Source organism: Bos indicus, chromosome 11 (genome assembly GCF_029378745.1).
Source record: "Bos indicus isolate NIAB-ARS_2022 breed Sahiwal x Tharparkar chromosome 11, NIAB-ARS_B.indTharparkar_mat_pri_1.0, whole genome shotgun sequence".
Classification (NCBI taxonomy): Eukaryota; Metazoa; Chordata; class Mammalia; order Artiodactyla; family Bovidae; genus Bos; species Bos indicus.
Window position 1 is genome coordinate 3,977,401 of NC_091770.1, and position 27,448 is coordinate 4,004,848.

The 27,448-nt window shown below is 51.2% G+C and overlaps 1 protein-coding gene and 1 non-coding gene across 10 annotated transcripts in view; one reads left to right on the forward strand and one right to left on the reverse strand.

Annotated features, from left to right (window-relative positions):
* Window positions 1–883: 883 nt before the first annotated feature.
* CRACDL (CRACD like) overlaps window positions 884–27,448 on the reverse strand; it is a 130,814-nt gene continuing 104,249 nt past the window's right edge. For 6 of the 9 annotated variants that reach the window (XM_070798289.1, XM_070798286.1, XM_070798285.1 and 3 more), the window contains 5 exons: window positions 23,186–23,413; window positions 17,251–18,796; window positions 4,075–4,247; window positions 2,927–3,071; window positions 884–1,710 (listed from right to left, as the gene is read on the reverse strand). In XM_070798289.1, the coding sequence (XP_070654390.1) occupies window positions 1,568–1,710; window positions 2,927–3,071; window positions 4,075–4,247; window positions 17,251–18,796; window positions 23,186–23,413 (2,235 nt within the window). In that variant the 3' untranslated portion in view covers window positions 884–1,567. The other 3 variants (XM_070798283.1, XM_070798284.1, XM_070798290.1) reach the window with 3 other exon arrangements.
* Window positions 2,660–2,732, forward strand: TRNAE-CUC (transfer RNA glutamic acid (anticodon CUC)). Its single transcript has one exon. It is a non-coding gene; the product is annotated as a tRNA-Glu (tRNA).

Genomic DNA, 27,448 nt, shown 5'->3' on the forward strand with positions numbered 1-27,448 from the left:
ATGGAACCAAATACCTTTGATCTCACAGTGAAATCCATTGCCTCAAAATGGTTCATCTGAAATGTTCTGCTAACAGGAGAAACCATGGCGCTGAGTAATAATAGCCAACACAGTTTTTTCTTAGTTAAAGCTATTCATGTCCAAGCTTTTGGAGCAAGACTGGATGAAGGGAGTTCTTGCTTAGAGCACGTGCACCAGCAAATTCCGCATTGGTGTTCTCTAAGAGAATGCAATTAATAGATCAATTTGGGGAAAAAAAACAACTACTCCAGGACTTTTTCAATACAGTAGACCCAACGAAGCAGTGTAGTTCTAACAGAAAAACATTCATGAGGATGGAAAAATACAATAAAAGGAGCAGAACTTAGGGTATATAAAATCAAATTATACTATATATGAGATCTTTTTTATTCTGAAGGCTAAATGTCCCCAGTTACACACATTCCCATGGAGATTGGCGTGTTCACAGGAACAAATTGGAAAGGTTTTTAAAAAGAGAGGCGTTATATAATTGAGACATAATTCTGAGATTTCAAATACATGCTTTTACTCTGCTGGCTTCTGCACATTCATCCTGCTTAATGTACTGATAACCTAGTTTTCAACAGAAACAAACAGGTTAGATTAATGAGATGCTGAAAAATGTCAACTTTAAAGGAAATCTTATAGAGCCAAAAATCGACAGTAGCTTCTGACTTCCAAAAATGAACAACAAAGTTTTACTGGGGGTGGGGAGAATCGCATACAACCCAAACTCCCCAGTCAACTCAACATGAGGTTTGACCATGAACTCGCTTATTCAACGAAATGCCACACATTGCATTTAACTCAGTTGCTGGAGGACACTCTCTCAGCCTGAGTAAAAATCACACTTACACATGTGTCAGGTCTGAAACCTTTTATTCAACAGGCAATGCATTGTTCAATGGTGAAGGACATGGATGACGAGTGGAAAAGTTTAAAAACTGATTTTGGAAGGAGTCTATGAATCGATGGAGCCCGCTGTGTTCCTTCCACTCCTTCGTGGAGTGGCTGCCTTCATGTAAGCGGACCCTGTGATAGCTGCTCTTGGAAAAAACGACGTCTGCGTTTCACCATGAATGTCATGCCTAACGGTAAACGTGAAAGGAGAAGACAGACTCCGCAGGCAGGACGGGGGCCCAGAGACACGAGCTGATCTCTGGTGGAGGCGCGGGCGCACGTTCTCCTGGAAGGCCACCTGAGTTCTGTATCTGCGCTTCATCTGCATTTTCTTCGTTCGCTGCCTGAGCCCTCTCTCTCCGGGGGATTCTGAAAGACTCACATTCATACCTGTGGGCACAGAACCTCGTCCCGGGCCCTTTTCAATGGTGTTCTTGTCTCCGGGCGTCTCTGGCCCGGGGCCTGTGGCCGTGCGTCCGTCTGACTTGCTTGCCTGGTTCCTTCCTCTTCCCTGAGCTCGCTCTCTCGAAACCTGATGATAAAATCACTCTTCAGTTTCACAGTTTGTTTGCCTTGATTGAGTGGCAGTTTGAAAGGAAGTGACTCGTCAAGGAAGTAGACATTCTTTACCAGAGCACTGTTAGCCCTATTTTATAATTTGGGGCATGTCACTCCAGGCTTGCGACTTCTTTCTGGCCAGCTCCATCCAGGAGGGCTGATCTGTGCTGCTGTAGCTGGCTCGCTTCAGCTGATGCAATTCTTTCTCCATCATCACCGCCGACTGGGCTGCTGGAGAGAAGACAAAACAAACGGAAACGTGAGAAACGAGTTTGGATTTGCACTTAAGCTTCTTGGAGGCCTTTTAAAAAACATGTCTTAACCATGGTCTCAAGCATAAAACGTGCAAATGTGTGAAGAAGATGTCAGCATAGGATAATTTACAGTTCCAGCAATGTGGTGAATTGAGAGAAACTTGCATGATAAAACTGCAGGAACTCTGTGTGTAAATATTCTTAACACCCCTGAAAGGGACACTTAAGATAGGGTTAAGATGGTGAATTGTGTTAAGTATATTTTAGCAAAATGAAAACTAAACTGAAAAATACTGTTACATGCCACAAGAAAGTTGAATCTAGAAACATTATGCTCAGCGAAAGAAGCCAGAAACAAGAGAACACATATTTTATGATGCCATTTATAAGAAGGGTCCCCCCAAAAGGCAACTATACAGAGAGACAGAGAACAGATTAGTGGTTGCTTAAGCTGGAAGGGAGCATGGTGAATGACTGCGAATGGGTATGGGACAGCTCTTTAGGGTGAAGGAAATGGTCCAAAATTGGACTGTGATGGTTGGACAACTTGATAAATAGATACTCACTGAATTGTATGCTTAAAATGGGTGAGATTTTTTTTTTTTTTTTGGCCGTGTAAATGATTCTCTCAATAAAAGCTGTTTTTTTAAAAATCAACATACAACATTATAAAGCAATTATTACTGCTGTTTAGATGATGACTCTTTTCAAGACCACATGGACTGCAGCCTGCCAGGCTCCTCTGTCCATGTGATTTCCCAGGCAAGAATACTGGAGTGGGTTGCCATTTCCTCCTCCAGGGGATCATCCTGACCCAGGGATCAAACCTTCATCTCCTGCTTTAGCAGGTGGAAATAAAGTCACTCTTCTATAAGTAAAAAATAATAATAATTAAAAACTAATTAAATGATCAATGTGGCAGGACGTCCTTGGTGGCCCAGTGGCCAAGACTCTGCATTCTCAATGCAGGGGGCCTGGGTTCAATTCCTGGTCAGGGAACTGGATCTCACATGCCGCAACCAAAGATTCCATGAGCCACAACCGAGACTCGGTGCAGTAAAATAAATAAATATTTTTTAAAAAAATTAATGTGGCAGCAAGCAATTCAGAAAAGACAAAACAGAACAAAACAAAGCAGGACCAAACCTGGAAATGCATTTCTAAGGGCTCAGCACTATTTTCCTGTTTCATACCCAAATTCTGATGAGACAAGGAGATTCCTCTTTGCAGCCCCTCCTGGAGGCGGAGCTTTGCCCCCTGCCTCTGGTCCGCAGGAGGCTTGGCCGGGGCCAGCAGGAAAGACTTGCTGCGGACAAAGTCAGCTTGCTTCATGGGCTCCTGTCAGGACACAAGAAAGACACACGCGGTCCCGTCACCTGAGGTTCAGACGGGGACAAACACAACCACAGGTGATGAGCCCCGAAGGCTTCTCCACCCACGTGGCTCATACTGCTGGCACCTTCTTGGGGAGCTCTGGCTCACGACTGGCTGCCATCCAGCCTCCAGGATGGACTTGCTCACGGTCTGCTCCTGGCTCCTGACCTGTCCTTGGCCCTGGCCAGGTCAGAGGGCCAGGTTCCACTGGAAAGGCGAAAGGAACCATGTTTAGAGATAGCTTTATGACTTTTAGGACACTTCGGATGACCATGGATGCCAGGATCACTGGTGACTATTTGTTTTATAAATTCCCCAAGCCTGCAGGAGGTTTTCCAAGCTTGGCTACAGCAGCAGTTTTGGTGAAGATGAAGAGAAACAGGTCAACTGCAAGCTCAGGCTCACTTCCCCACATGGCTGCAACATGATTTGGGATTTTTACCGTGTTGACTGGGGGGAACCCAAAAGCTGTGAGTCTCAGCCTACTTTTAAACACCACTGTTTGGGTTGGAGAAAACTGTTTTCAGTCTGGAGTGTACAAGGGACCCCCGGGGTCCAGCCCTACGAATGTTGGTGAAGAGTACAGACCCCAGTGGGCGGCCAGGGCAGCAGCACATGCAGGGCTCAGTCATTTACTGCAAAATGAGTCAAGATGGGGCTGCTGACATGGTTGCCTAGCATCCAAATGAGAAGTTATTTTCACCCCGGGTCCCTTTCTCCAGATGCTGAGCTATGTTGCCAAGGAGCTGGGGAACAGAGGGCCGGCTGCACTGCCTGAGTGGTCCACGGCTCCTCTGCTGCCCTGGCCCCCTGGCACATGCACGGGGCAGACATCAGCTGTCATCACAGGCAACGGTCGCTATAATGACCGTGCAGGACATGGGGCCATCACGGGGTCCCAGCCCCCAGCCCCCACCTGGGGCGCTCCCCTGCATACACAGGGAGACAGAGGGTCCGCTCTAAGCACCTGGGTTTTCTCGGGTACCTTGGCAGGCCTTCCTGTGTCAGACTTCAAGGTCCGGGCCGCAGGTTTGTCTTCCTGGCTGGGGGGCTGCTCCAGAGGTCCTCGGCGCTTCTGGCGCCCCACGGTGACCCAGGGCAGCGCGGGCTGGCCGTTGGTTCCAGGCCCTGCTACCTTCTCTGAGGATAAAGACACAGGTCATACAAAGCAATCCTGGCCACCTCCAGCCTGGCGTGACTTCTCCCACCCACAGCACACTGCACAGGGGCTCTGGGGTGTGTGTGTGGGTGGGGGTCTGCAAGCCTCCTTGGAGACACTGGTCCTTTTCTTTTGGGGACTTTGTTTTCTCAGTTATGTTCAGTCACTAAGTCATATCTGACTCTTTGCGACTCCATGGACTGCAGCACACCAGGCTTCCCTGTCCTTCACAGTCTCCTGGAGTGTGCTTAAACTCATGTCCATTGAATTGGCGATGCCATCCAACCATCTCATCCTCTGTCGCCTCCTTCTCCTCCTGCCTTCAATCTTTCCCAGCATCAGGGTCTTAGTTAAAGATGATTCAAAGAGATTACGCCTCTCCTGTCCGAGCCACAGAAAAATCAAATGCAACTGCTCCCATACACACGTTTAAAAGCAACCTTCCTTCTATGGGATGTTAGGGAATGAGATAAGAGTCAGTACCTAGATAGAGAAGATTTCTCTAAGACAGACCTGTCCCTTGGGACCAGTATATACTACCCAATACTCGATATGCTTGGAACACTATGCTTCTCTTTTCTTTTAAAAATTGTAAGCACAATCTTCCCCAGTGGGGAAGATTACTCTGTGACACCAAGAATAAGCCACGACTATTTTCCTTGATGTTTGGGAGAGAAGAGGAGAAAAATGCCTTTAAAACAAAACATTGTGATGAATTTCCTTCCATGTTCACAGTGCTTGCTTTGGGTGGTAAAACTGTGTTTCCCCTTTCCCTTGCCTTTCAACTCTTCTGTATTTTTCTATTTCCTATTATGAGAATTTATTCCCTTCATCAACAGAAAAAAGAAGCCAGTTTGTTTTTTTCAAGGAAACCAAGTGATTAAATAAGTGGCTTCTCATGGGGGTCTGGAAAGTTCATTGAGCTCAAGGCCCACGAGCCAGCCTCCCTGAGCATCTGCCCACCACCCACAGAGCCAACGGCCAGAATCCCCATCTCCACTGGCTTCTTCCTGCTTCCCGTGTCCACAGGGTGTCCGCGTCAGCAGGCACAGGCTGCACCATGCCACAGCACACACGGGGACATCCAGGGCGGGACAGTGCCCTTATTCTTTGTGGCCTGACAGACACCACCCCTTGATCGGGTGTGTTTAGGATTTTACTCTGTCTGGTTTGGCTTCGGCCTCCAGTTCAACGTGGAGTCCGTTTCTCCCACCCCCGGTCAACAAGAAGGGGTGAGAGACAGAGCCACCACCCCGTGAGCTTCTTCTCCCACCAGGGTTGCACACGCACGGACCTGCCCTTGGCCCCCGCGAACCTGCTCCATCGCCTCGACTCGCCCCTTGTCCCCTCTGCCCTCTCAGACTCTCCCTGGATGCTGACCTTTTCCCCGTCACTCTGTAAAATGCTTGGGTCTCCCACAGCTCAGAGAAAAATGTCTCCAGAACCTCGCCACTTCCTTGCAGCCCCCATTCTCCATTCTCCTCTGCCCGTGTCTCTTCAGCTAACCCCGGACTCAGACACGATGTGAACACCACTATCCATCCGCCCAACTGCTGGACCGCAGATCCGGGGCCTTGCCTGTCTTCCAGCTGTTTCACCCCTGCAGCTCAGCTGGGACCATGTAGCCCCCTGTGGGCACCCCACCTCCAGGACCCTGCCGGACTCTTGCTCATAAACCTGGAATTCCCCTTGTTCCTAATCCTCAGCCTTTCTCTCTTCCTTCCCAAGTATTCTCTGTTCAACTCTTAACCAGCACTCACAGTTGCTCAGATTGCTTCCAAATGTGTAAGCCAGCCCTACCTTCTACTCTGAGCCAGGGCCCAGCATTTCTACTCCCCACCCCTCCTTCCCTTCTTCCACCCTCCCATTCATTCATTCCTTCATTCATCCATTCCTTGTTTGCTATGGGCAGGGATTGTGCTTAAAAACTAAGATGGTAAAGAGAAAATTGTTTCTTTAAAGAGCTCTGGGCTTCCCTGGTGGTCCAATGCTTAAGAATCTGCCTGCCAATGCTGGGGACACAGGTTTGATCCCTGGTCCGGGAAGATCCCACATGCCACGTGGCAACTAAACTCCTGCACCACAACTACAGCGCCTGTGCTCCAGAGCGCATGCTCCACAATGAGCAGCCTGCACGCCACAAGTACAGAGTAGGCCCCCACTTGCCGCAACTGGAGAAAGCCTGTGTGCAGCAACAAAGACCCAACGCAGCCAAAAATAAATACGTGGCGAAAACCGGAACTCGCTACACTTCACAACGTGCTGTGGACACGGGGTAACACCGATGGGTGGGAGCTGAGGATACTGTCTGCAAATGGGACCTGAAGAAGGCAAGGAAAGGGGACAAAAGACAGCGATGCTGGCAGAGGGGCTGAAGGACAGGGTGGGCCAACTGAGGGGGTCTTCCTGGCCTTTTTCTTGTCCATCATAGGTTTAAACCCTGGGTATACTCTGGAGGAGATTGCGTGGGGAGTAAGTGTGAGTGGGGCTGGAGGCGGGGAGGTGGGTGGGAGGCTGTGGCCATGGTCCAGGAGAGGTTGGACAACGACTCCAGGATCATCCCTTCAAGTCCACCAAGCTCCCGCCTGGGTATCGCCTCCTCCAGGAAGCCTGTTCCGGTCACTCAGTTGGACACATTCCCCCTCCTAAGTCTGCTGGAACTCTCCTGAGACGTTTGCCCCACTGTTTGGTACTAAACACATCTGCCAGCTGACCAACCACCCCACTGACATAGGCTTTTGGTCACCAGAACTTCTTATTTACTTAACAAACAGCCAGCAGCGACTACATACCAGGTGCTGTTCTGATATTAGCTTATCCAAGGTGTAACTGTGTTTCTCGTCCAGAGAACCGAGCAGTCGCTGGGCACACAGAGGCAGGCAGTGTGGCTCATTTCACCCAAAGTCTGCATGTCTCATCCCCCCTTCCCAACTTTTCCTTCCAGAGAGTACTCATAATCCATGTCTTTCTGGAGTTTTCCTGCAGGAAGGGGTCCTTTTATTCCTCTCAGATCTTCTCTTCACACTCACTGGCTGGTCGTGCTCTCTGTTCTCTCTTGGCTCCTGATGTCTGGCCACACAGTTCTCCCAGCAACAGCCAGCACATGCCAGCCTTCACCTCTGACAAGGAGACTGGAGAAAAGCAGGGCTCTGACAGGGGTTGAAACTCACTATCTCAGTCAACAAAATTATTTTGAGTCATCAAACCTGGCTCATCTGCATTGCAGGTGATTCTTTACCGACTGAGCTACCAGGGAAGCCCCTACTTTATCATGTAATCTTTTTAAAAAAGTTTTTTTTAAAAAAAGCACTCCAAATTAATCAGGACTCACGCGGTGCTTGGGCGGTGACCAGGGACAGAAGTCAGTTCCTGCTCACCCTCTTCACGCCCTCTCTGGCCTCCACACTGCCTGGGGTCCTGGGACTACTTGTGTTTTCGACGGCTGCCCCTGCCCTCCTACTCCTCCTCTGCAATTCTCTGAAGGCTTACCCGGAATCCCCCCTCCCACTTCCATTTCCTAACTAAGACCCCAGACCAGCAGGGGCAAAGAACCTGCCTCTCTGAACTCAATGGCACAGTGCAGCTCCCAGAGAAGCGCTGCTGTGTCTGCCAGCCTCCTTCTCGGGGCATGGCGGGCAGACTGTCCGTACACTGCTCCCTTCGCCTTCGTACTTCCCTTCGCCTACTCATTGCCTCTCTCACAACCTCCACACACCCGTCCGGGAAAAAAAGCCCCTGCTGCTTTCACTGTCTCCCCCTGGAGTGTTTACATCATAACAAGTGAGAGCTGGAAAGGCCTGGACCGTGCCCTCTGCCCCTGGCTTGCGGACAGGTCAGTACAGCATCTCGTGCCCACTGACCCACATAGGACACAGTTAAACTGTGATGATAACTACCAGCGTGTCAAGGTTTTACAACAAATCCGGTCCTGGTGAAAAGGGCTGATGGGCTGATGGACTTAAACAGTGTTCCGGGTCAACGCTGCCCAGGGTCTGGTAACCCAGCGTATCTGTGGAGGGGACAGAGGGGCAGTCCATGCCAGGGCCGGGGTTTGTGCAGGCTCCAGAGCAGGAGTTTCTGTGATTTTTTTTTCCCTGAATGGGGACCTGAAGTCTGCTCTGTTTGTTGATAAAGAGCCAACTATAACAGTTTGGGGTGGGGCTTCCCTGGTGTCTCAGATGGTAAAGAATCCGCCTGCAATGCAGGAAACCCGGGTTCAATTACCTGGGTTGGGAAGATCCCCTGGAGTAGGGAATGGCTACCATTCCAGTGTTCTTGCCTGGAGAATTCCATGGAGAGAGGAGCCTGGTGGGCTACGGTCCATGGGGTTGCAAAGAGTCGGACACAACTAAGTGACTAAAATAACCCATTCACTCACTCATTTAACTCTTTTAAGGCTCTGTGACTCGTAGGGAAAATTTGTGAAAAAGCATTTTTAGAGAAAAGTCAACGTGTGAACCACATCTGGATCTGGAAGTGCAGGGCTGGGCATCTGGTCACCCAAGGGCGTGTGAACTGGAGGCTCCAAGGGTCAGACGCTTGGCCAGGCTCTCTGCTTGAGTTCAGGGCCTGAGCCAAGGCCTCAGCATGTGAGGGCTGGCAGACCTTGTACCAACATCCAGCCCGACTCCCACACCTCACGGTGGTGACCTGGGAGCCAGCAACAGGCTCCAGGGCACAGAACTGTGATGGAGGAACCTGGATTGCAAGCTCATTTGCTCAACCACCACTGTCTGTCTCTAAGCAGAAGATAACGACCAGAGTCTTCTGAGCACAGAGACAACCGATCTCCCTGTCCTGCCAGGTGATGGAGCCAGTACCTCATATGGATATGAGGATAGAAAGACACTGTAATTTGAGAATAATTTTGAGGGCTTCCCTGGTGGCTCAGTGGTAAAGAGCCCACCTGCCAATGCAGGAGACATGGGTTTGAGCCCTGACCAGGGAAGATACCACATGCTTCAGAGCAACTAAGGCTGAGCACCACAACTACCAGGCCTGTGCTCCAGAGCACGGGAGTGGAAACTGCTGCAACCCGTGCTCCGCAGTAAGAAGACGCTGCAGTGAGAAGTCTGCATGCTGCAGCTAGACGGTGACCCCCGCCTCTCTGCAACTAAAGTCCGTACGCAGCAATGAAGATCCAGCACACCCAAAATAAAATAAATAATCTTTAAAAAGCTGGGGCAGGTGAATCCCCTTCCCACACCCTCCCGCACAGCCGAGAGGAGGTTTCGGCACATCCCTGGGAAGTGTGACTGTACGGTATGAAGCCACATCACGGTCTGCAGTTAAAACGCTCTTGCTGCCCTGTGAGTTACGACTAACCGCATTTCACAAAGGAGGAAGCTAAGACACAGCAGTTGACAAACTCATTTGCTCAGAATCTCACAGCCCCTGTGGGATGGACCCCAGAATCAAACCTCCAAACCCAGGCTCTTCAGTGTCCCCACCCAGTGCCTGCCTGGCAAACTTCCCTGCCTCATCCCTGCCCCTGGTCGCACAAACAGGGCGGAGGGCCACCCGCTGCAGGTCAGGAGCACTCCCCACCCATCCCAGCCCTGGCACAGATGTCCTACAGAAGTGAAGCCGTTGATGTTCTCAGGGAGCTGCTGGCAGGGGTGGGGCTGGAGGAGACGTCAGAGGGAGGGAAGGGGTGGCAGATGAGCTTGGGGAGGCAGAAATGTTGACTTTGGCCAGAATCTAAACTGCCTTAAATGCCTTACACGGGAGTGTGAATTTTATTCTAAATATAATGGGGAGGCATCCAGAGGATTTAAAAAATTTGTTTTAATTGGAGGAACACTGCTTCACAATGTTGTGCTGGTTTCTGCCTCACAACGCACAGCAGCCACGTGTATACATGTATCACCTCCCCTTTGAGCCTCTCTCCCGCCACCCTCGAGGTCATCACAGAGCACCAAGCTGGGCTCCCTGTGTGACACAGCAGCTTCTCCCTAGCGACACCCTGAGAAAACCGTAGTTCAAAAAGACACACGTACCCCAGTGTTCACAGCGGCACTATCTACAACAGCCAGGACACAGAAGCAACCTAGATGTCCACTGACACTCACAAGTCTTAAAGAGGAAAGTTCCAGGGTTAGACCCATGACTTGGGAAGAGAGAGTGAGGACAGAGTTGGAGGGAGAGGGTGCTGCAGGGGTCAGGTTAAAGGTGCGGAGAGCTGGCCTGGGGGCAGGTGGGGGAGGACAAAGACCTGCACATTAGCATGACCAGGACGCGTGGACCAAGGTGTAAAACATGACTGATCTTCATCCATCAGATGGAAGAAAAGAAACTAAAATAGCCTGACAACTCCTAGTGCAGATGAGAGGCAGAGAAACAATCTCATCTCTGCTCTGAGAAGTGTAAACTTGTGCAGCCTTCATGAGGGTTATCTGAAGTTGGCTATTAAATTAAAACTTTCTAGCTCTGTGAGCCAGAAAATCCGCTTTTAAGAATTTATCCTGTGGTTTCCCTGGTGGTCCAGTGGCTGAGAATCCGCCTGCCAAGGCAGGGGACATGGGCTTGATCTCTGGTCTGGGAAGATCCCACAGGCCACAGAGCAACTAAGCCTGGGAGTACAGCTACTGAGCCCACTTGCTGCAGTTACTGAAGCCCATGCACCTAGGGCCTGTGCTCTGCAACGAGAGAAGCTGCTGCAATGAGAAGCCCGCACACCGCAACTAGAGAGTAGCCCCTGCTCTCACAATTAGACAAAAGCCCGAGTGGCAATGAAGACCCAGCACAGCCAAAAATAGATAAATCTTAAAAAAAGAAATCTATCCTAGAGATAGAATTCCCCAGTGGTTATGACTCCAAATTTTCACTTCTGAGGGCCCGGTTTTGACCGCTGGTCAGGAAACTAAGATCCCACAAGTCTCACGGCATGGCCAAAAAACAACAACAACAAAAAACTGTCTAGCCTAACTTAGAGAAATGATTGTGTGAACACACAGAACTAAAACGAACTAGGATGGTTACTGCAGCAGTGTTAGCAAAAGGAAAAAAAAAAAAAACAAAACCCTCTCAACAATCGGAATGCCCTTCTGCAGTGGAATGGCTAAACAATATATGGTATATGTACTCTGGTGGCTCAGATGGTAAAGAATCAGCCTGCGGTGTAGGAGACCCTGGTTCGATCCCTGGGTCAAGAAGATCCCCTGGAGAAGGGAATGGCAACCCATTCCAGTGTTCTTGCCTAGAGAATTCCATGGGCAGAGGAGCCTGGTTGGCTACAGTCCATGGGGTTGCAAAGAGTTAGACACAACTGAGCGACTAGACACACACACACACACACACACACACACACACACACACACACGTTGCCCTTAAAAAGAATGAGGACAAGTGGCCCACTCTGATCAGAGAAGATGCCCACTCCTTATTGTGGACTGAAAATGTCTAATTGCAAGCTAACATGGATAGCATTTTTATGATAAAAAAAAAAAAAAGATTGCTGGGGACTTCGCTGGCAGGCCAGGGGTTGAAATTCTGTGCTTCCACTGCAGGGAGCGCAGGTTCAATTCCTGATTGGGGAGCTAAGATCCTGCATGCCCATTGGTGTGGCCCCCAAAATAAATAAAAACTCAAAAAAAACACACCAAAAACTGCTGCACCTACCTGTCAACACTGATGTAACTCTGACCACAGCCGGCATGAGAAACAGCAGGGATGACTCTATTAGTGGTGGTGTGTTCTGCATGTGTATGTGTGTGTGGGAGGGGCTCAGGGAGGTTCAGAGGTGGGTGGAGAGGAGGCTGATACATCTTTTTCTGTCATTTAAAAGGTTATTTTAAAATGTACATACAGTGAAATTCATTTTTCTGCCATAGAGTTCTGTGAGTTTGAATATAGACTTAAGATTCCTGTGACAGCCACCACAAATGGGCCACAGAACAATGTCAACATCCCCCAAAATTCTCTCCCTTTGTAGTCAGTTATTCAGTCACTCAGTGGTGCCCGACTCTTTGTGACTCCACAGACTGTAGCATGCCAGGCTTTCCTGTCTTCCGCCGTCTCCCATTCCTGCCTAGAGAATCCCATGGACAGAGGAGCCTGGAAGGCTGCAGTCCATGGGGTGACAAAGTCAGACACGACTGAAGCAATTGATCACGCACGCATGTCCACTAAGTCAGAGACGCCATCCAACCATCTCATCCTCCGTCTCCCCCTTCTCCTCCTGCCCTCAATCTTTCCCAGCACCGGGGTTTTTTCCAGGGAGTTGGCTCTTCGCTCAGGGGCCCAAAGTACTGGAGCTTCAGCGTGGCGAGAGCAGGCGAGCTGCAGGACACCGGCACCACACCTGCTGAGGGGTCCGGCGTCCCTCCTGGCTCTGCTGAGGGGGAGTCACCACACTGGGCAGCAGGTGGGGATAAGCAGATGCACATGGTCTGAGGAGCCCAGAGGAGGCAGGGGAGCTGAGGCCCAGAGTGTGGACCATGCTTACTTGCCAGGAAGGGACCATGGGGGGAAGGAGAAGGACAAAAAGAAGGGTAGGTGTGAATGAAGTTGGTTTTCTTTAAGAACAAAAGACATGAATATATTTTTAGGACACCAAAAAAAAAAAAAAAAAACAAACCCCACCAAACTCCTTGTATTCTACTTAAACAAGCTTGAATACACTGAAATAACTGCCATTAGAGAAGGTGACAACCTCTTGGAGCTCATTTCCTTCAGAAAATGTCTCTGACACCCAAAGACAAGAGGGACATCTCACCACCTGCTGCCTCCCTGGGCGCTAAGTTTCCGGACGGCAAGGCTGCCATGCTCTTCCTGACTGCCTTTCGGGGTCAGAACAGCACCGCGTGTGAGGCAGGAGTATGTGAATGCTGAAAGACCAGATGCATGAAGGAGTGAGCCTGGCTCCAGGGCCTGCTGTGCCACTGTCACCAGCCTGGAAGGAGTCAGTGTGGACTGGAGGTGGAGACCAGTTAACCAACGAGGCCCCTGGTGAGAACAGCAGTGTCCAGCTACTCTCCAAAATACCCAGCAAGTGCCCACATGGAAGATAAGTCACACACACATGACTAGAAGGCAGGCCAACAGGAATAACGTCCAGAGAATGAGCTGAAAAGTGATGACTTTTTCCTGTGTCTTCAATATTTCACCATTTTCCCTGCGCTAATTCTAATCCTGTGAGCAGAAGAGTCCTTCCAGCCTGGTAATTTAGACCGTGGGACAGATTGGTCCTGGCCAGCTCAGTCAGCAGAGCATGGGATTCTTAATCCCAGGATTGTGGGTTCTAGCCCCATGGTGGGTGGTTGCTCCTCAATATTTGGGCTTTCCTGTTGGCTCAGACAATAAAGAATCTGCCTGCAAGGCAAGAGACCCAGGTTTAATCCCTGGGTTGAGAAGATCCCCTGGAGAAGGGAATGGCCATCGACCTGTCTTCTTGCCTGGAGAGTTCTGTGGGCAGAGGAGCCTGGTGGGCTACTGTCCATGGGACGGCAGAGTTGGACACAGCCGAGTGATCACCACTTTCACAGACGGGTCCAGCAGAGGCGTGGGAGCTGTCCTGCACACACGAGCAGGGACCCTAACCCAGGGCCATTCACTGGCTACGGCAGGGAGGTGAGCAGGTTCACCAGTCTCCTGCATGCTGATGAGCACGAACGTGCTGGGCTCACAGAGAACACCCCAAGGGGCCCCATGAGACTCAGCCCAGGCGACAAGCTGGGCTCCTGTTCATTGCCACCACCACCATATTCTCCCTGAATACCACATCCTGGGGTTTCTTCACCTTGAGAGCAGACAGACAGGGTGTGAGGAGAGGGAGGGAAGGAGCTGGAGTCCCCGAGGCAGAACAGGGCCCACCTGGGGCCCCTCCATCACCCTCAGGGGGACAGGGGAGGTGGCAGCCCAACTGGGGGCTCTGGATAAAATGCTGTTATAATGAGATAATGAACAGCAACAATTAGGCCTTTCTAGAAAACTGGGTAATATGTTATTACAACTTTTTATTATCTGTGTGTTTTAGGTGAATTTAATTGCCTTTAGCTGCTGTAATCTGGGGGCAAGGCCAGTAGCAGAAGTTATAATAACGAATTGAACCACGAGCAGACCCAGTGTCTGGGGAAGGAGTGGAGACCACTCCACTTAATGGGTTCCAGGAGCCAGAGCTCTGAGACTCTGCTCTGGCCTGTGGGAGGCAGCCCCCAGACTCCACAGTCCCAGGTGGGACGAGAGCAGCCCCACCCTCTGTTGGCTCTCATGCCTCAAGTCTGGAGAAGGGAATGGCAACCCACTCCAGTATTCTTGCCTGGAGAATCCCATGGACAGAGGAGCCTGGTGGGCTACAGTCCACGGGGTCGCAGAGAGTTGGACGCAACTCAGTGACTAAACCCTAACCGAGAGGGTCAGTTCCCAAAAGAACATGAGAATTATCTCCTCTCTTTGCACTGATATGAAAATCACTCCCTGTGCCCCCTGTAGTGACCGGGATTCTTCCCTTCCAGAATTCACCTGAGTCAGTTATTTCTATGGCTTAGAGAATGCTAACAAAGTTAGACAGATGAGACAATTCTCTTCCACTATTTAAGCAAAGAAATGAGTAAGTATGATAGCGTATTTTATGTGCTGTGCTAAGTTGCTTCAGTTGTGTTCAGTTGTGCTTCAACCTAGGGATGGAACCCGCGTCTCTTACGTCTCCTGCGGTGGCACGTGGGTTCTTTACCACTGCTGCTGCTGCTGCTAAGTCGCTTCCGTCGTGTCCGACTCTGTGCGACCCATAGACGGCAGCCCACCAGACTCCCCTGTCCCCGGGGTTCTCAAGGCAAGAGCACTGGAGTGGGCTGCCATTCCCTTCTCCAGTACGTGACAATGAAAAGTGAAAGTGAAGTCGCTCAGTCGTGTCCGACTCCAGCCCACCAGACTCCCCTGTCCCCGGGGTTCTCAAGGCAAGAGCACTGGAGTGGGCTGCCATTCCCTTCTCCAGTGCACGAAAGTGAAAAGTGAAAGTGAAGTCACTCAGTCGTGCCCACTAGTGCCACCTTAATCAAAAGAAAAAACAGATGATTTTTTCTATGGTCTCTAACTACAGACCATTCCAGCCAACTGCTCTTGACAATGAACAAGGCCTAACCCTCCCAGCTTAGGCTGAGGAAGTTATAAATTATCAATGTGTCAAGCATCGCCCGCTGAAGTTTCTTTTCCAGCTCTGACCACGAAGCTGAGTATCCTGCGTTTAAGTTCCATTCATTTGGCAAGCCCGTGACAGAAGACATCTTCAATTCTAGGCCACGAAGGTGGATGGTGCTGATGTCAGGGTCTTATCTGCAGCCCCCTCCTCCATGGCTAGTTCAGTGGCTTTTTGAATCACTCTATAATAGCTTCAATAATCTGGAAATTTGCAGAGTGGATCACCAGTTACAGTTTGAACCTCCCCCAAAGCTCCCTATTATTCTAATGCAACAGCAGCAATGCAAATTATAGCCAAGGGGTCTGAATCAGCAAAGTTACCTGTGGTGGCTCTTTCGGGGATGTTTTTCTGAAAACTTCACCCTGGAAACACCTGCATCTTTGGGTGTCGCCTTAGGAATTTAAAGCCCCTGATTATCTTTATTTTTTAATTTTCTGATTTTTTAAAAAAAATTTATTTTAATTGGCAAATAATTGCTTTACCACATTGTGTTGGTTTCTGCCATATAACAGGGTGAATCAGCCCTAAGTATACACATGAGCCCTCCCTCTTGAACCTCCCTCCCACCCCCTCTCCCCGCCAATCCAGGCGGTCAGGGAACACCAGGCAGCGCTCCAGGTGTTCCAGAGCAACTTCCCACACTTCACGCACGGTGATGTCTGTGTTTCAGGGCCACTCTCTGTTCTTCCCACCCTCTCCTTCCCCCACTGTGTCCACACAGAGCCCTTTATACACGGCACTTTTACTAATATCTTAGGAGAAAGATCACAGCATCTCTGAACCTGTCTCGTGTGTGCCCTTCTCTCTTTTAGGGTGTGGGATCCTGAAGAACTGGCTTCTATTTCAGCTGTTGCACAATGAGTCCTAAAGGAGCACTAGACTTACAGCACCCACTTGAAATATCCTGAAAGTTGTGCTGTTTTACAAAATCTACCATGGAAAAATTTCTCCTTGGGGCCCCCATATCACACACACACACACACACACACAACTTGCATGCCTAGTTCCATTTTTGGCACACCAAGTGCCATTAATAAAAGAAATCAGCCATGAGAGAGTCTTTAGCTCTGCTGAATATATCTGTTTCCAACAGATTTCATGAGACACTATAAATAGTGATGCATGTCAAAGACACAGAAAGGTCATCTATTTTGTGTCTTATTTTAAAAGGCAGTTGCTTTAGAAGTTTCTTACTTTCTACCCCAACCTTAACACCATCTCCCTTTGGGGACAGTTCACACCCAACCTGCTGAGGAACTCACAGACTCCAAAAGAGGTGATGCTTTCTGTGTGAGGCTGGGCCCTGGGAACCTGACTGTAAAATACAAGGAGCTTTTTCCTTGGGAGGAAAGGTCAGAATGATGCTAAGTGACAGCAGAGCCAGATGCTTCATTTATTAAAAGAACCAGCTCAGGCCCCAGGAGGACCTCCATCCAGAGAACACACATGTCCCGGAGTCTGGGCCTTTGGAGGAAGAAGCATGTGAGTGGTCCACTGAAGACTCCACCTCCTCCCGGAATGTTTCTACATTTTCCTGACTTCTCTGAACAGGGCACATGGGATCTTAGTTCACCAACCAGGGATGGAACTGGTTGGTGCCTTCTGCCCTGGAGGCAAGGAGTATTAACCAGTGACTGCCAGGGAAGTCCTCTCCATTCCTAACTCTTGATCAAATATGTTAGTGCTATCAACAGAAATTTTTATTTTTCTTCCAGTTCTCCGGCAGCAAGGTTTCCACCGAATGCATTTATATACCTTAGGGATGCCCAGAGAGACGGTCCAGCTGACCGGATCTCCCCCTGTCCTCTGCACACACCCTCCCCAGGCCGCTCCACCTGGTCTCTTACCAACTGCCCTGTGCGGTGACCTCCTCTCAGCCCGGCTCTCCTTCCGGGGGTCCATGGGCAGCCCCACCTTCTCAGGGTCCCCAGAGCTGGTGTCAGGGGGCGCGGGCAGCTGCGGGAGAGTGAGGGTCTGTAGCAAGGGCTTCCTGGGCAGGGGCGGCTTGGAGCTGAGCTGCTCCGTGGGCCGGGTCTTGGCCTTCCCCGGCTCACTGGGGGGCCTGGCGCCTCGGGTGGAGGGACCGCTCCCCGGAGGCCCCTTCTCGTCCCTGGACAGCAAGCTCAGCCCTCCTCTCTCCAGCCTGACCTCCGCGCTGTACCTCTTGATGGCCTTCCCTTCCGAGCAGGGAGCTTCTCTGTGTTTGAAGGACAGAGACGTGGAGCGGAGCTTGACGGGGAACGGGCCTCCTTCCACGCCTGCCGCCCGCTCCTGGGCAGCCGGGTCGGCCGTGTCCGGAGAGCCGCGCTCGGCCGGAGCAGGCAGCTTCCGAGGGCCAGGCTTGGGGCCCTGGGGCTCAGGGGCCAGCGGGAGGTCGTCGAGGGCGGCCTCGCTTTTCCAGGCCGGGGCGCTCCGGAGAAGCGGCAGTCGGACGGCCGGGCCACGGGGCTCCAGCAGGCGGCCTCCCGCGCGCGGCCACTCCCGGCCAGACGACACCGAGAACTTCTTGGCGGCCCCGCGCGCCTCGCAGCCTCCGTGCTCTGTCTTGCGCTCCGGGGCCCCCGAGGGGGCCCCCGCCCGCTCGGCCTTTGGGGGCCCCCGGGGGGCGGCCCCCTGCTCTGGGGATCGGGGCGCAGGCGCCTGGGGAGGCGCCTCGGAGGCGGGTGGCGAGGGGGCCTTGTGCTTCAAGCAGCTCTTGGGGGGCGGCGGGCTGGGGGCCGCGGCCGGACTTTCCTGCCCTGCACCCTCTGGCGTCGGCAAGTCCAGCGTGGGCAGTGGCTCCTTCTGGCCCGCCTTGTCTGTTCCGTCTGGACCAGGGGGGGTCCCCGGGGTGGCGGCGGGGCCTGGCTCGGGAGGGGTCGTGTCCCCCTCGGGGACGCAGGGAGACAGTCGACCCTCGACGTTGTCTCCCGACGCAGAAACCGCCTCATCCGCTGTGTCCTCGCCGGGGGGACACGCGCTTTCCGAGGACAGGTCCTCTCTCTGGTTCTCGCTGTCGGGATTAGGGTGGGCGCAGCCTTCTGGGCGAGATGGGGACTCCGAGTGGGGAGTTCGGCCTGACAGGGGCTCTGTGACCTCCATGACCTTCAGGGTGGCCTCCAGCGTGCCCTCCGGGGTGGCCGGGCGGCTGGAGGGGTTCTCCCCTGGGGGGCTCTCCTCCTCCATGCTGGCAGTGAGCGCCGGACAGTGCTGCAGGCGCGCCCGCCGCACACGGGGCCCTGCGGGTGGCAACACGGGGGCCGGCCCCTCTGGCTCAGAGCCTCTGTCCTGACCTGCCTCCTGCTGCCCAGAGCTGGGCTGCTCCTCTGTGCTGACTTGGAGTGGTGGTTTCTCATCGACATCCTCCTCCTCTGGGGTGCAGGTCAGATCACTCAGGGATTCCGACTGTGCTCTCTGAAAGTAAAGGGGCAATGGACAGCAGCATTAGGACGAATATTAGGAAGCCTATGGCCTCTCCATAGGGCTTCTCAGGTGGCCCAGTAGTAAAGAACCCAGCTGCCAATGCAGGAGACACGGGTTCCATTCCTGGGTCTGGAAGATGCCCTGGAGAAGGGAATGGCAACCCACTCCGGCATTCTTGCCTCGGAAATCCCACATGGAGTTGCAAAGAGTCGGACAGGACTAAGCGACTAACATTTTCACTTTCTTTTCATGTCCTCTTTGCACTTGGAGAACTGGAAGCTCAAAGAGGTCCCCGGCTCCGCCAAGACTGAGCTAATAGGTGGCTGAGGGGCAAAGCTGTTCCCTCTGACCCCCATGCTGCCCCAGAGCCCGTGTCCCATGTCAATGTCCTCCCTCTCCAGGGCTGTACACTCACAGTGAAGGCAGGCTGGTTTGCCTAAAAGCCAGTTCATATCATGTCCAACACAGTCAATAGCAAACCATCTCTGACAGGACAAAGCCCCGACTTTTCAGCTAAATTAGAAGTCTTATATTCTTCCGTTTTAAATTATTTCTCCCACTCCCTACTCAGGTCAAGCCAAGCCCCTGCCACTGTTATGTGCCAGATTCTGGATCTGAGTGACTGGTCGGCTGGCTGCTCCCTGCTCACCTCCAGGGCTCCCCCAGGACCTCCAGAGCTATCTCCAATTTCACTCCTGAAGAAAGCCTTGCCTGGTGTGGTGTGACAATCAGACATAGCCTTGGGGCTTCCCTGGTGGCTCAGACAGCAAAGAATCCGCCAGCAATGCAGGAGAACTGATTTCAATCCCTGGGTCAGGAAGATCCCCTGGAGAAGGGAATGACTAGTATTCCAGTATTCCAGTATTCCTGCCTGGAATATCCCACAGACAGAGGAGCCTGGCAGGCTACAGTCATGGGGTCACAAAGAGTCAGACACAACTGAGAGACTATTTTTCTTCCGAAAGGTCTCTGGAATCTACAGTTAGTCCACTTCCTCCCTGCTATCCACAAAGTCAATTCCTGCTCTTTTAGGAAGGAAAGGCGATCAAGGTAATCAGGATCATTCAAAAGCAAATGTGAAAATGACCAAAAGGCTGAGAGCATTGACGCTGGTGTTTTCAACAAGACTTTAGACTTAAGACTTTTCAAGCATCACCCTGGCTGCTGCACACATGCAGTGACCTCCTTCTTTTTAGGAAAGACCCAGGGGACTGTCTACAATAGGTTTTGTTGTTATTTTAACACTTTCCAGCTGGCATCTGCTTGCTAATACCAGATAACCGGGATGTTTGTGACGACACCAAAGCTAGCCATGCCATGATGCACAACCCTATTCCTCTGGTTTTGAAAAGAGGAATATGTGAAATTCCCAGAAGAATTTTCAAAGGTTTCAGGTTCTTAAGATGTTATTGGGATGTCTCAGGTGGTGCTAGTGATAAAGAACCCACCTGCCAATGCAGGAGACATGAGAGACGTGGGTTCAATCCCTGGGTTGGGAAGGTCCCCTGGAGGAGGGCATGGCAACCCATCCCAGTATTCTTGCCTGGAGAATCCCCATGGACAGAGGAGCCTGGAGGGCTATAGTCCATAGCGTTGCAAAGAGTCGGCCACAACTGAAGCGACTTAGCAAGCATGCAAGGTTTTACTGGTCTTATGTTACTAAGGGAAATCCTTCATGTGGAAATCCTTTAGGATATGGGTCATGTTTTAAAATGACTGGAACTCAGGCTAAGTCCACATAAAGTTGAGGAGCAGGCCTGGCTTGGGTACATCCAGCTTGAGCCACTGGCAGCTCCAAGGGGGTTACAGTGGGGGACCAGGAAGGAGGAAGCTGGCATGGACCCAACAGTGACACCTCTGTGCAATCCAGAAAATACAGACGCCTCCAAAAAACCTCTGCTCCTGACCCAGAAAGCGGGCAAGATGTGCAGAAGGCAGAGTTTAAATTGAGGAATGACCGAGTTTACACAGACTGCCTAAATCAGTCTGTGTAAATCAGTCTGAAATCTTCTTATTCTAAAAGATGGGGTTCAAGAGCTAAGTCAAGTTCAAAAGTAAAGAAAGAGGAAGAGCTCTGCCCAGGGGACAGTAAGAGAGGATGATGCATTTCCACCCGGAGTACGAGCTGGGCTTCCTGCTGCCAAGTCCTGGCCAGGCAGTGGCTGGCCACACACACACCCTTCCAGGGCAAAAGACATCCCCATGGGAAGGAAGCTCAGACCTGGGCCAGAGGGATCTGGCTCTGCCCTTGTCCTGTGGCCGCACTCAGCATGCGGGAAGGCAGATTGGAGTCACTGGGTCTTGCAAGTCCCAGTGGCACTGAGCCTTTAACTGGAGAGACACTGCACATAGAAACATTTGCCCAAACACCTAGGCCCCCCACCCAGTTTGCAGGGGTGACAGGACAGGACATTAGCCTGAGGGTAACATGGCCTCCTTTCTGCAGCGTTATTTCTCTCAGAATTCAATCCTGCTGGCGTCAGTTTAAAAAGCACCTTCCACAATTAAAGAATGTGAAAATCCTACATTACTTCATGTAAACACTTAGATGAGGAACAAAACTTACTGTATGACTTGGGGCAAATTATAACATCTCTGAGCTCATCACTATTCCTTTTATTTAAAGTCTAGATGGTTGGAACAGGGATTTCCCCAGATGTGGGTGTTAACCATGATTCTGAAGCAGTGACTGGGAGGGAAAATCCTACATTGATGTTTCTCCTTTCCAGGTTGATTAGATGTAGTATTGATTGACGGAGAAGGCAACGGCACCCCACTCCAGTACTCTTGCCTGGAGAATCCCAGGGACAGAGGAGCCTGGTGGGCTGCCGTCTATGGGGTTGCACAGAGTCAGACACGACTGAAGTGACTTAGCAGTAGCAGCAGCAGTCTGTAAACCAATTATATCAAGTCTAGAATTTTGGTTCTGGAACATAAATTATAAACCACTTCCATAATATAATAAGCAAGAGACAGGGAGAAAAAAAAAGGAAAGTGCCTTCCACATGCCCAGAGGAAAAGCCACTCTCTCCAGGGCGTCCCTGAAATCTGAGAAAGCCTACCCATTGCCTCCAGCTGAAGTGTCCAGCTTGCCCTGGTACCTCCTCAACACCTCATGGTCTTGTCTTGAGGGAAGGAGGAGGGGATGTCCGTCTCTGAGTATCCCTTCCTTAGCCCTGTCATTCTGGGTGGCCAGGCTGGCCCCACACCCTGCTTCTCAGCTCCTCTGGGGAGGGGGTGTGGCAGCGGTGAGCGGGACACTTGTCCTGTGAACCTGATGCACTGCACGAGTGTGCTCTCAGCTCCCACGGGGACCAGCTGATGCCCGCCCTGGGCAGCATGTCCTTACAGGGCACCACCCCTCTGCCTCTAGGTGGATCCTCGCCCCAGGCAGTGTCCATTCTAGTTGCTCAGCTTCTTCCCGGTCGTTCACTCACACACGTTTGATCATTCATTCAGGCACTCCACTAACATCCACGGGGATGGCATCTCTGTGACTAGTGTTCTCTGGGGCTAGAAGCACAGTCTTCTCACAGAAAGTGACAAAGTGCTAGTCGCTCAGTCATGCCTGACTCTTTGTGACCCCGTGGACTGAAGCCTGCCAGGCTCCTCTGTCCATGGCATTCATGAGTCATGCATGTCATGGCATTCAGAGTTGTCCATGGCATTCTCCAGGCAAGAATACTAGAGTGGGTTGCCATTTCTTTCTCTAGGGGATCTCCCTGACCCAGGGATTGAATCCAGGTCTTCTGCATTGCAGGCAGATTCTTTACCGTCTCAACCACCAGCGAAACCCAAGCGCCTCCATTTACAAAGGTCACATCTGTGTGTGGGCAGTGCCATAGAGAAAGTGCCCACAGTGATGGGTGGTGGGCTGCTTTCCACAGGATGCTCAGGGGGAACTTCATAGGGAGGACCTAGGAGCCCATCCTCCCAAGGGCTGAACAGGGGGTTTCCCAAGCAGGGGATACAACAGCAGGTCCTAAGGCCTGGGATGGGAGACAGCCTGGTGAGCTCCAAAAGAAGAAAGGAAGTCAAAACATGTTCGGTGAGAACAGGAGGAGGTAAGCGGGCAGGGCCTGGTTGTGCCAGGCCTGCAGTGTGGACATCACACTGAAGGCAGTGGGAAGGGGGGGCCCCATGGCTCACAGCAGGCTCTTGGCACGTGTTGTAGAATGAATGACCGAACAAATAAATAACTGTTTTTGTTGGGAGGGGCGTTGAAACCCCAAGCACTCCCAGCTTCTGGAGTCTGGTCATGGTCCCACAGATCATAGGTCCCACAGGGGTAGGTGGTGGTTCAGAGGATGGGGACCCTGCAAGGAAGGAGCAGGGTGTCTGGGTGCTTGGGGCCTGCCCACCCTGCCTCTGCCCGGTTACCGAAGACAGCCGCCTCATCTTGCTGGACCGCTGGTTGCGGGGCTTGACGAGGAGCTTGTGCTTGGCTGCAGAGTTGTCCAGGCAGGAGGAGAACTCTGGGGGGTAATCGAAGTCAGCCACGGGCACCATGCTGCTGTCCGAGGTCCTAGGGGAGGCGGAAGTTTCGCTCGCTTGCCTGGAGAAGAGCTGGTCCGGAGACTGCGGCCGGGACGAGGAAACCACACAGACCTTCAGGGGACAAGGAGCAGACAGACCAAGCATCAGCCTCTTGACAGCCAGCAAACAGCACAGCCAGCACATATGCCTCCCCTTTCATCATGTTCATCTCTGGGCTCGGAGTTGGAAATGGGGCGTCAACCCTGCAGGCCCATCACTCATTTCCAAGAACCCAAGTCTGAGGTGCTCCATGACTGGGTAACTCTGCCTTCGCCCGCCCACAGCAGCTGCACAGGTGCTTCAGACAAGGAACTTTCTCCCATGAAACTGACCAGCCCAATTCCTCCGAGGGTGGGGTCAGGCTTGGCCCCATCTCTGAAAGTCATGGGGAAGGCCCAGGGGTGTGAAAAAAGAGAAAGAATACTCCAGTATTCTTGCCTGGAGAATCCCATGGACAGGGGCTCCTGGCGAGCTACAGTCCATGGAGTTGCACAGAGTCAGACATGACTAAGCAACTAACGCTTCTAACACTAGGTAACTTCATGTTTAATTTTTTTCAGGAACCATCATACTGATTTCCATAGTGGCTACACTATTTTATATTTCTACTAATACTGCACAAGGGTATCAATGTCTGTATTCTCTCCACCCACACTTGTTATTTTCTGGGTTTTTTTTAATAATAAAGTAGCTGTCATAGTGGGTGTGAGGTGGTGCAATGTTTACATTTTAATTCAAGATCATAAGTTTATGCACCTCAATATGATTTAGTCAATGGTCTTTTCAGGAATGAGGCAGCAACACGACGATGCAGATGGCCAGCGGCCTGTTAACATAATTATCTCCTATTATCTAATGCCTTGAAATTAAAAGATGCCTGCTCCTTGGAAGAAAAGCTATGACCAACCTAGACAGCATATTAAAAAGCAGAGACATTACTTTGCCTACAAAAGTCTGTCTAGCCAAAGCTATGGTTTTTCCAATAGTCATGTATGGATGTGAGAGTTGGACTATAAAGAAAGCTGAATGCCAAAGAATTGTTGCTTTTGAACTGTGGTGTTGGAGAAGACTCTTGAGGGTCCCTTGGACTGCAGATCCAACAGTCCATCCTAAAGGAGATCAGTCCTGGGTGTTCACTGGAAGGACTGATGCTGAAGCTCCAATACTTTGGCCACCTGATGTGAAGAACTGACTAATTGGAAAAGACCCTGATGCTGGGAAAGATTGAAGGTGGGAGGAGAAGGGGACAACAGAGGATGAGATGGTTGGATGGCATCACCAACTTGATGGACATGAGTTTGAGTAAGCTCCGGGAGTTGGTGATAGACACGGAAGCCTGGTGTGCTGCAGTCCATGGAGTCACAAAGGGTTGGACACGACTGAGTGACTGAACTGAACTGATCTGATGCAAGTACAAAGTTTATCCCTGTCGAGTGGGAGAAGACAATTACTAAAATGAGGGGGTGGGACTTTCCTGGAAGGCCAGCGGTTTAAGACTCCAAGTTTCCACTGCAGGAGGCACGGGTTCAATCCCTGGTCGAGGAACTAAGATCCCACATGCTGTGCAGCCAAAAATTAAAACAACAAAAACAAAACTATTTGTAAACATAAATAAAACAAGGAGGAGAGGAATCTAAGTGAACATAATCTCTTTGAGTTCTGTGGTTTTATTGATTCGAGTTCTTATGGGAATAAAATAGGAAAAAAATTTTTAAATGAACCATAGAACTCGTGGCCCTGTCTCCTTCTGTGCCCGTGGCTTCGACTCCCACCCAATCGCTGATGACTCGGGAAGTCACCTGCGACTGGACAGGTGATGTCTTCCCCAGGTAGTTCTCCTTAAAGTCACAGCAGGATGAGTCCATGTCACTCTGAGTCCATGTCAGAACCCTTTGCCCTTGTCTGGAGGGACAGTGATATCCACACTTGCTGAGATTTGGGTTTTCTTTCTTACTGTCTGGGACTCAAGAGAGCAAACAAGACGAACTGCTCTGCACATAGGGTGACTCCACGAGTGAGAATGATCCCCAGCGACAACGTGGGCCGGGGTCACCCCTCTGTAAACCTCAAGGACCAACATTCCCTGCCTGCTCTTCATGGGGCTCCCCTGAGTGTGCACCGTCCGAGCAGACGGTCCACCCTGGCTCTGAGGCGGGCGTCTGGGAAGGAGCTGAACATCTCTGACCCTGAACTTGGGCCTCTGTCCCCAAAAACCCACCTGCTGGCCATCACGGCTCGTCTTCCTGAAAGGGAACTGGGCCATTGCCTCTGTCTGAGCTGTCGTTCTGAGAGTCCTTGGGGCCCCTTCCTGATCAAGGAGAATCAAGCTGTCTCTGATCAGTGAGGCAACTACGTGAGCTGGGCTGAGATCTGGGAGAGGAGGAGAAGCTGACTCGTCTTTTTATCTGCGGGCTGGCAGCTTCTGGAGCTCACGTTTACATTGCTTGCTCCCAATCCCCCAGTTTTCCTGGAATCTGTGCTTCTGGATGATTCTGGAAGTGGAGCATTTAATAAGAGTCTAACAAGTTGCTCTTTGTTGGGGGACTGTGGATCAAAGAGCCCTGAGGAAGTAGCCTGGGGTTCAGAGGCTTCTTTGGGGTGACCCTGGGTGACAGCTTCTTCACCCTGACCGTCCTCAAAAAGAGGGGCCCTGACACTGAGGAGGGGGTGGAGTGTGGCGCACGGGGAATGGGTCCCCGCACAGGTAGGCACAGAGCTGCCTGAGTCCACTCCATCCTCCCCCAGGTCCCAGAGGCGACGGGTCCGGGCCGCGGCCTCGTGGGCAGTGATGGCTGTGCCGCCTTTTGCCGGCAGAGCTGTGCCCTCTCCCTTGCTCTCTTCCTCATCACCCAGAGCAAATGAGACCTGCCAGTCTGCCACCCTTGACCCCTTGTTTCTTACTTAATGGCAGGAAACCTAGTCAGGGACCTCTAAGGTGTAATTTTACCTTAAACATGACCAAGCAAACATCATCCGTTGTTACCTCACATGGTAAAGCAATTTAAAAATTTAAAAATATTCCCATATATTTTCTGAAAACCCATTCACCAGGAAATGTTATCTTGGCCGTGTCACCAAATACATTTTACTGAAGACCTTTTTTTCATAATAATCTTCACTAAGTTTCTCTGTTGAGCAAGTGGGCCTGTGTGAGGTGTCACAACAGGAAAAGATCAAACAGCCCACAGTCCCATCCTTTGGGGGTTTATGGTTACATTATATCAAATGCTGTGTGTTGTTTCCCCCTCTTGGTCGATTCACTGGGCCCTAAAAACTTTCAGGGCACAAAATATGGTCATTGCATCTTCAAAACCACAGTAATAAATATTTTATTTTTTTTAAGTCTTAAAGACTCAAATTCTGGTTACTGATGATGCCAGTGAATGGGTCCTATTACCCAATTAAAAAAAAAAAAAAAGAACGTCACTACAAAAGGAGAGATGTTGAGGACAAGGTCAGCCTTGCCTGCACGAATGGCTCCTAGTCAGCTGACTATGGAATTTGTGCATCATGGCACTTTATGGGTTTGAGGCTGGGTTCACACTTGAATCCTTAACAGATTTAGAAGCTACCAACTCTCCTATACTGTCTGTCCCAGCTAACTGTCCCAGCTAAATGCAGAGAACCATGTTGCTGGGAAAGTCAGAGAATCATGGGATGGAGTGGAGGTGAGTCAGTCTAGAGTGGTTCACGTTCCCCCACCACATGGTACAAACACAAAATCACACCCATTCCTGAGGCTCCGCTAACGAAGATGCCAAGATACGTGTGTTACCTGGTGATGACGCCTTACACGGCCATCAGCCTGTCACCTTTTCCCTGCACCTAAGGGGTGTAGGGTGGGCTTGGAGTCCAGGAAATGGGCCACACTTTCCTCCGTGTCTTCTCTGCTTTCTCGTCCAGCTGGGAAAGCAGGTGTGGGTGGCCCACTGCCCTCTGACCTGCTCGTGGAGCAAGCAGGGCAGAATTCTGGAAGGAGTCATTCTCTGGCCTGCTATGTGGGAACCCCTGCCTTGGGTGTGTTCATACTCAGCTACACCACAGCCCTTCTTCTGCCTTCTGAGAACCCACAGCCACACCCAAGTCAGGTAAATACTCCTTTTCCTG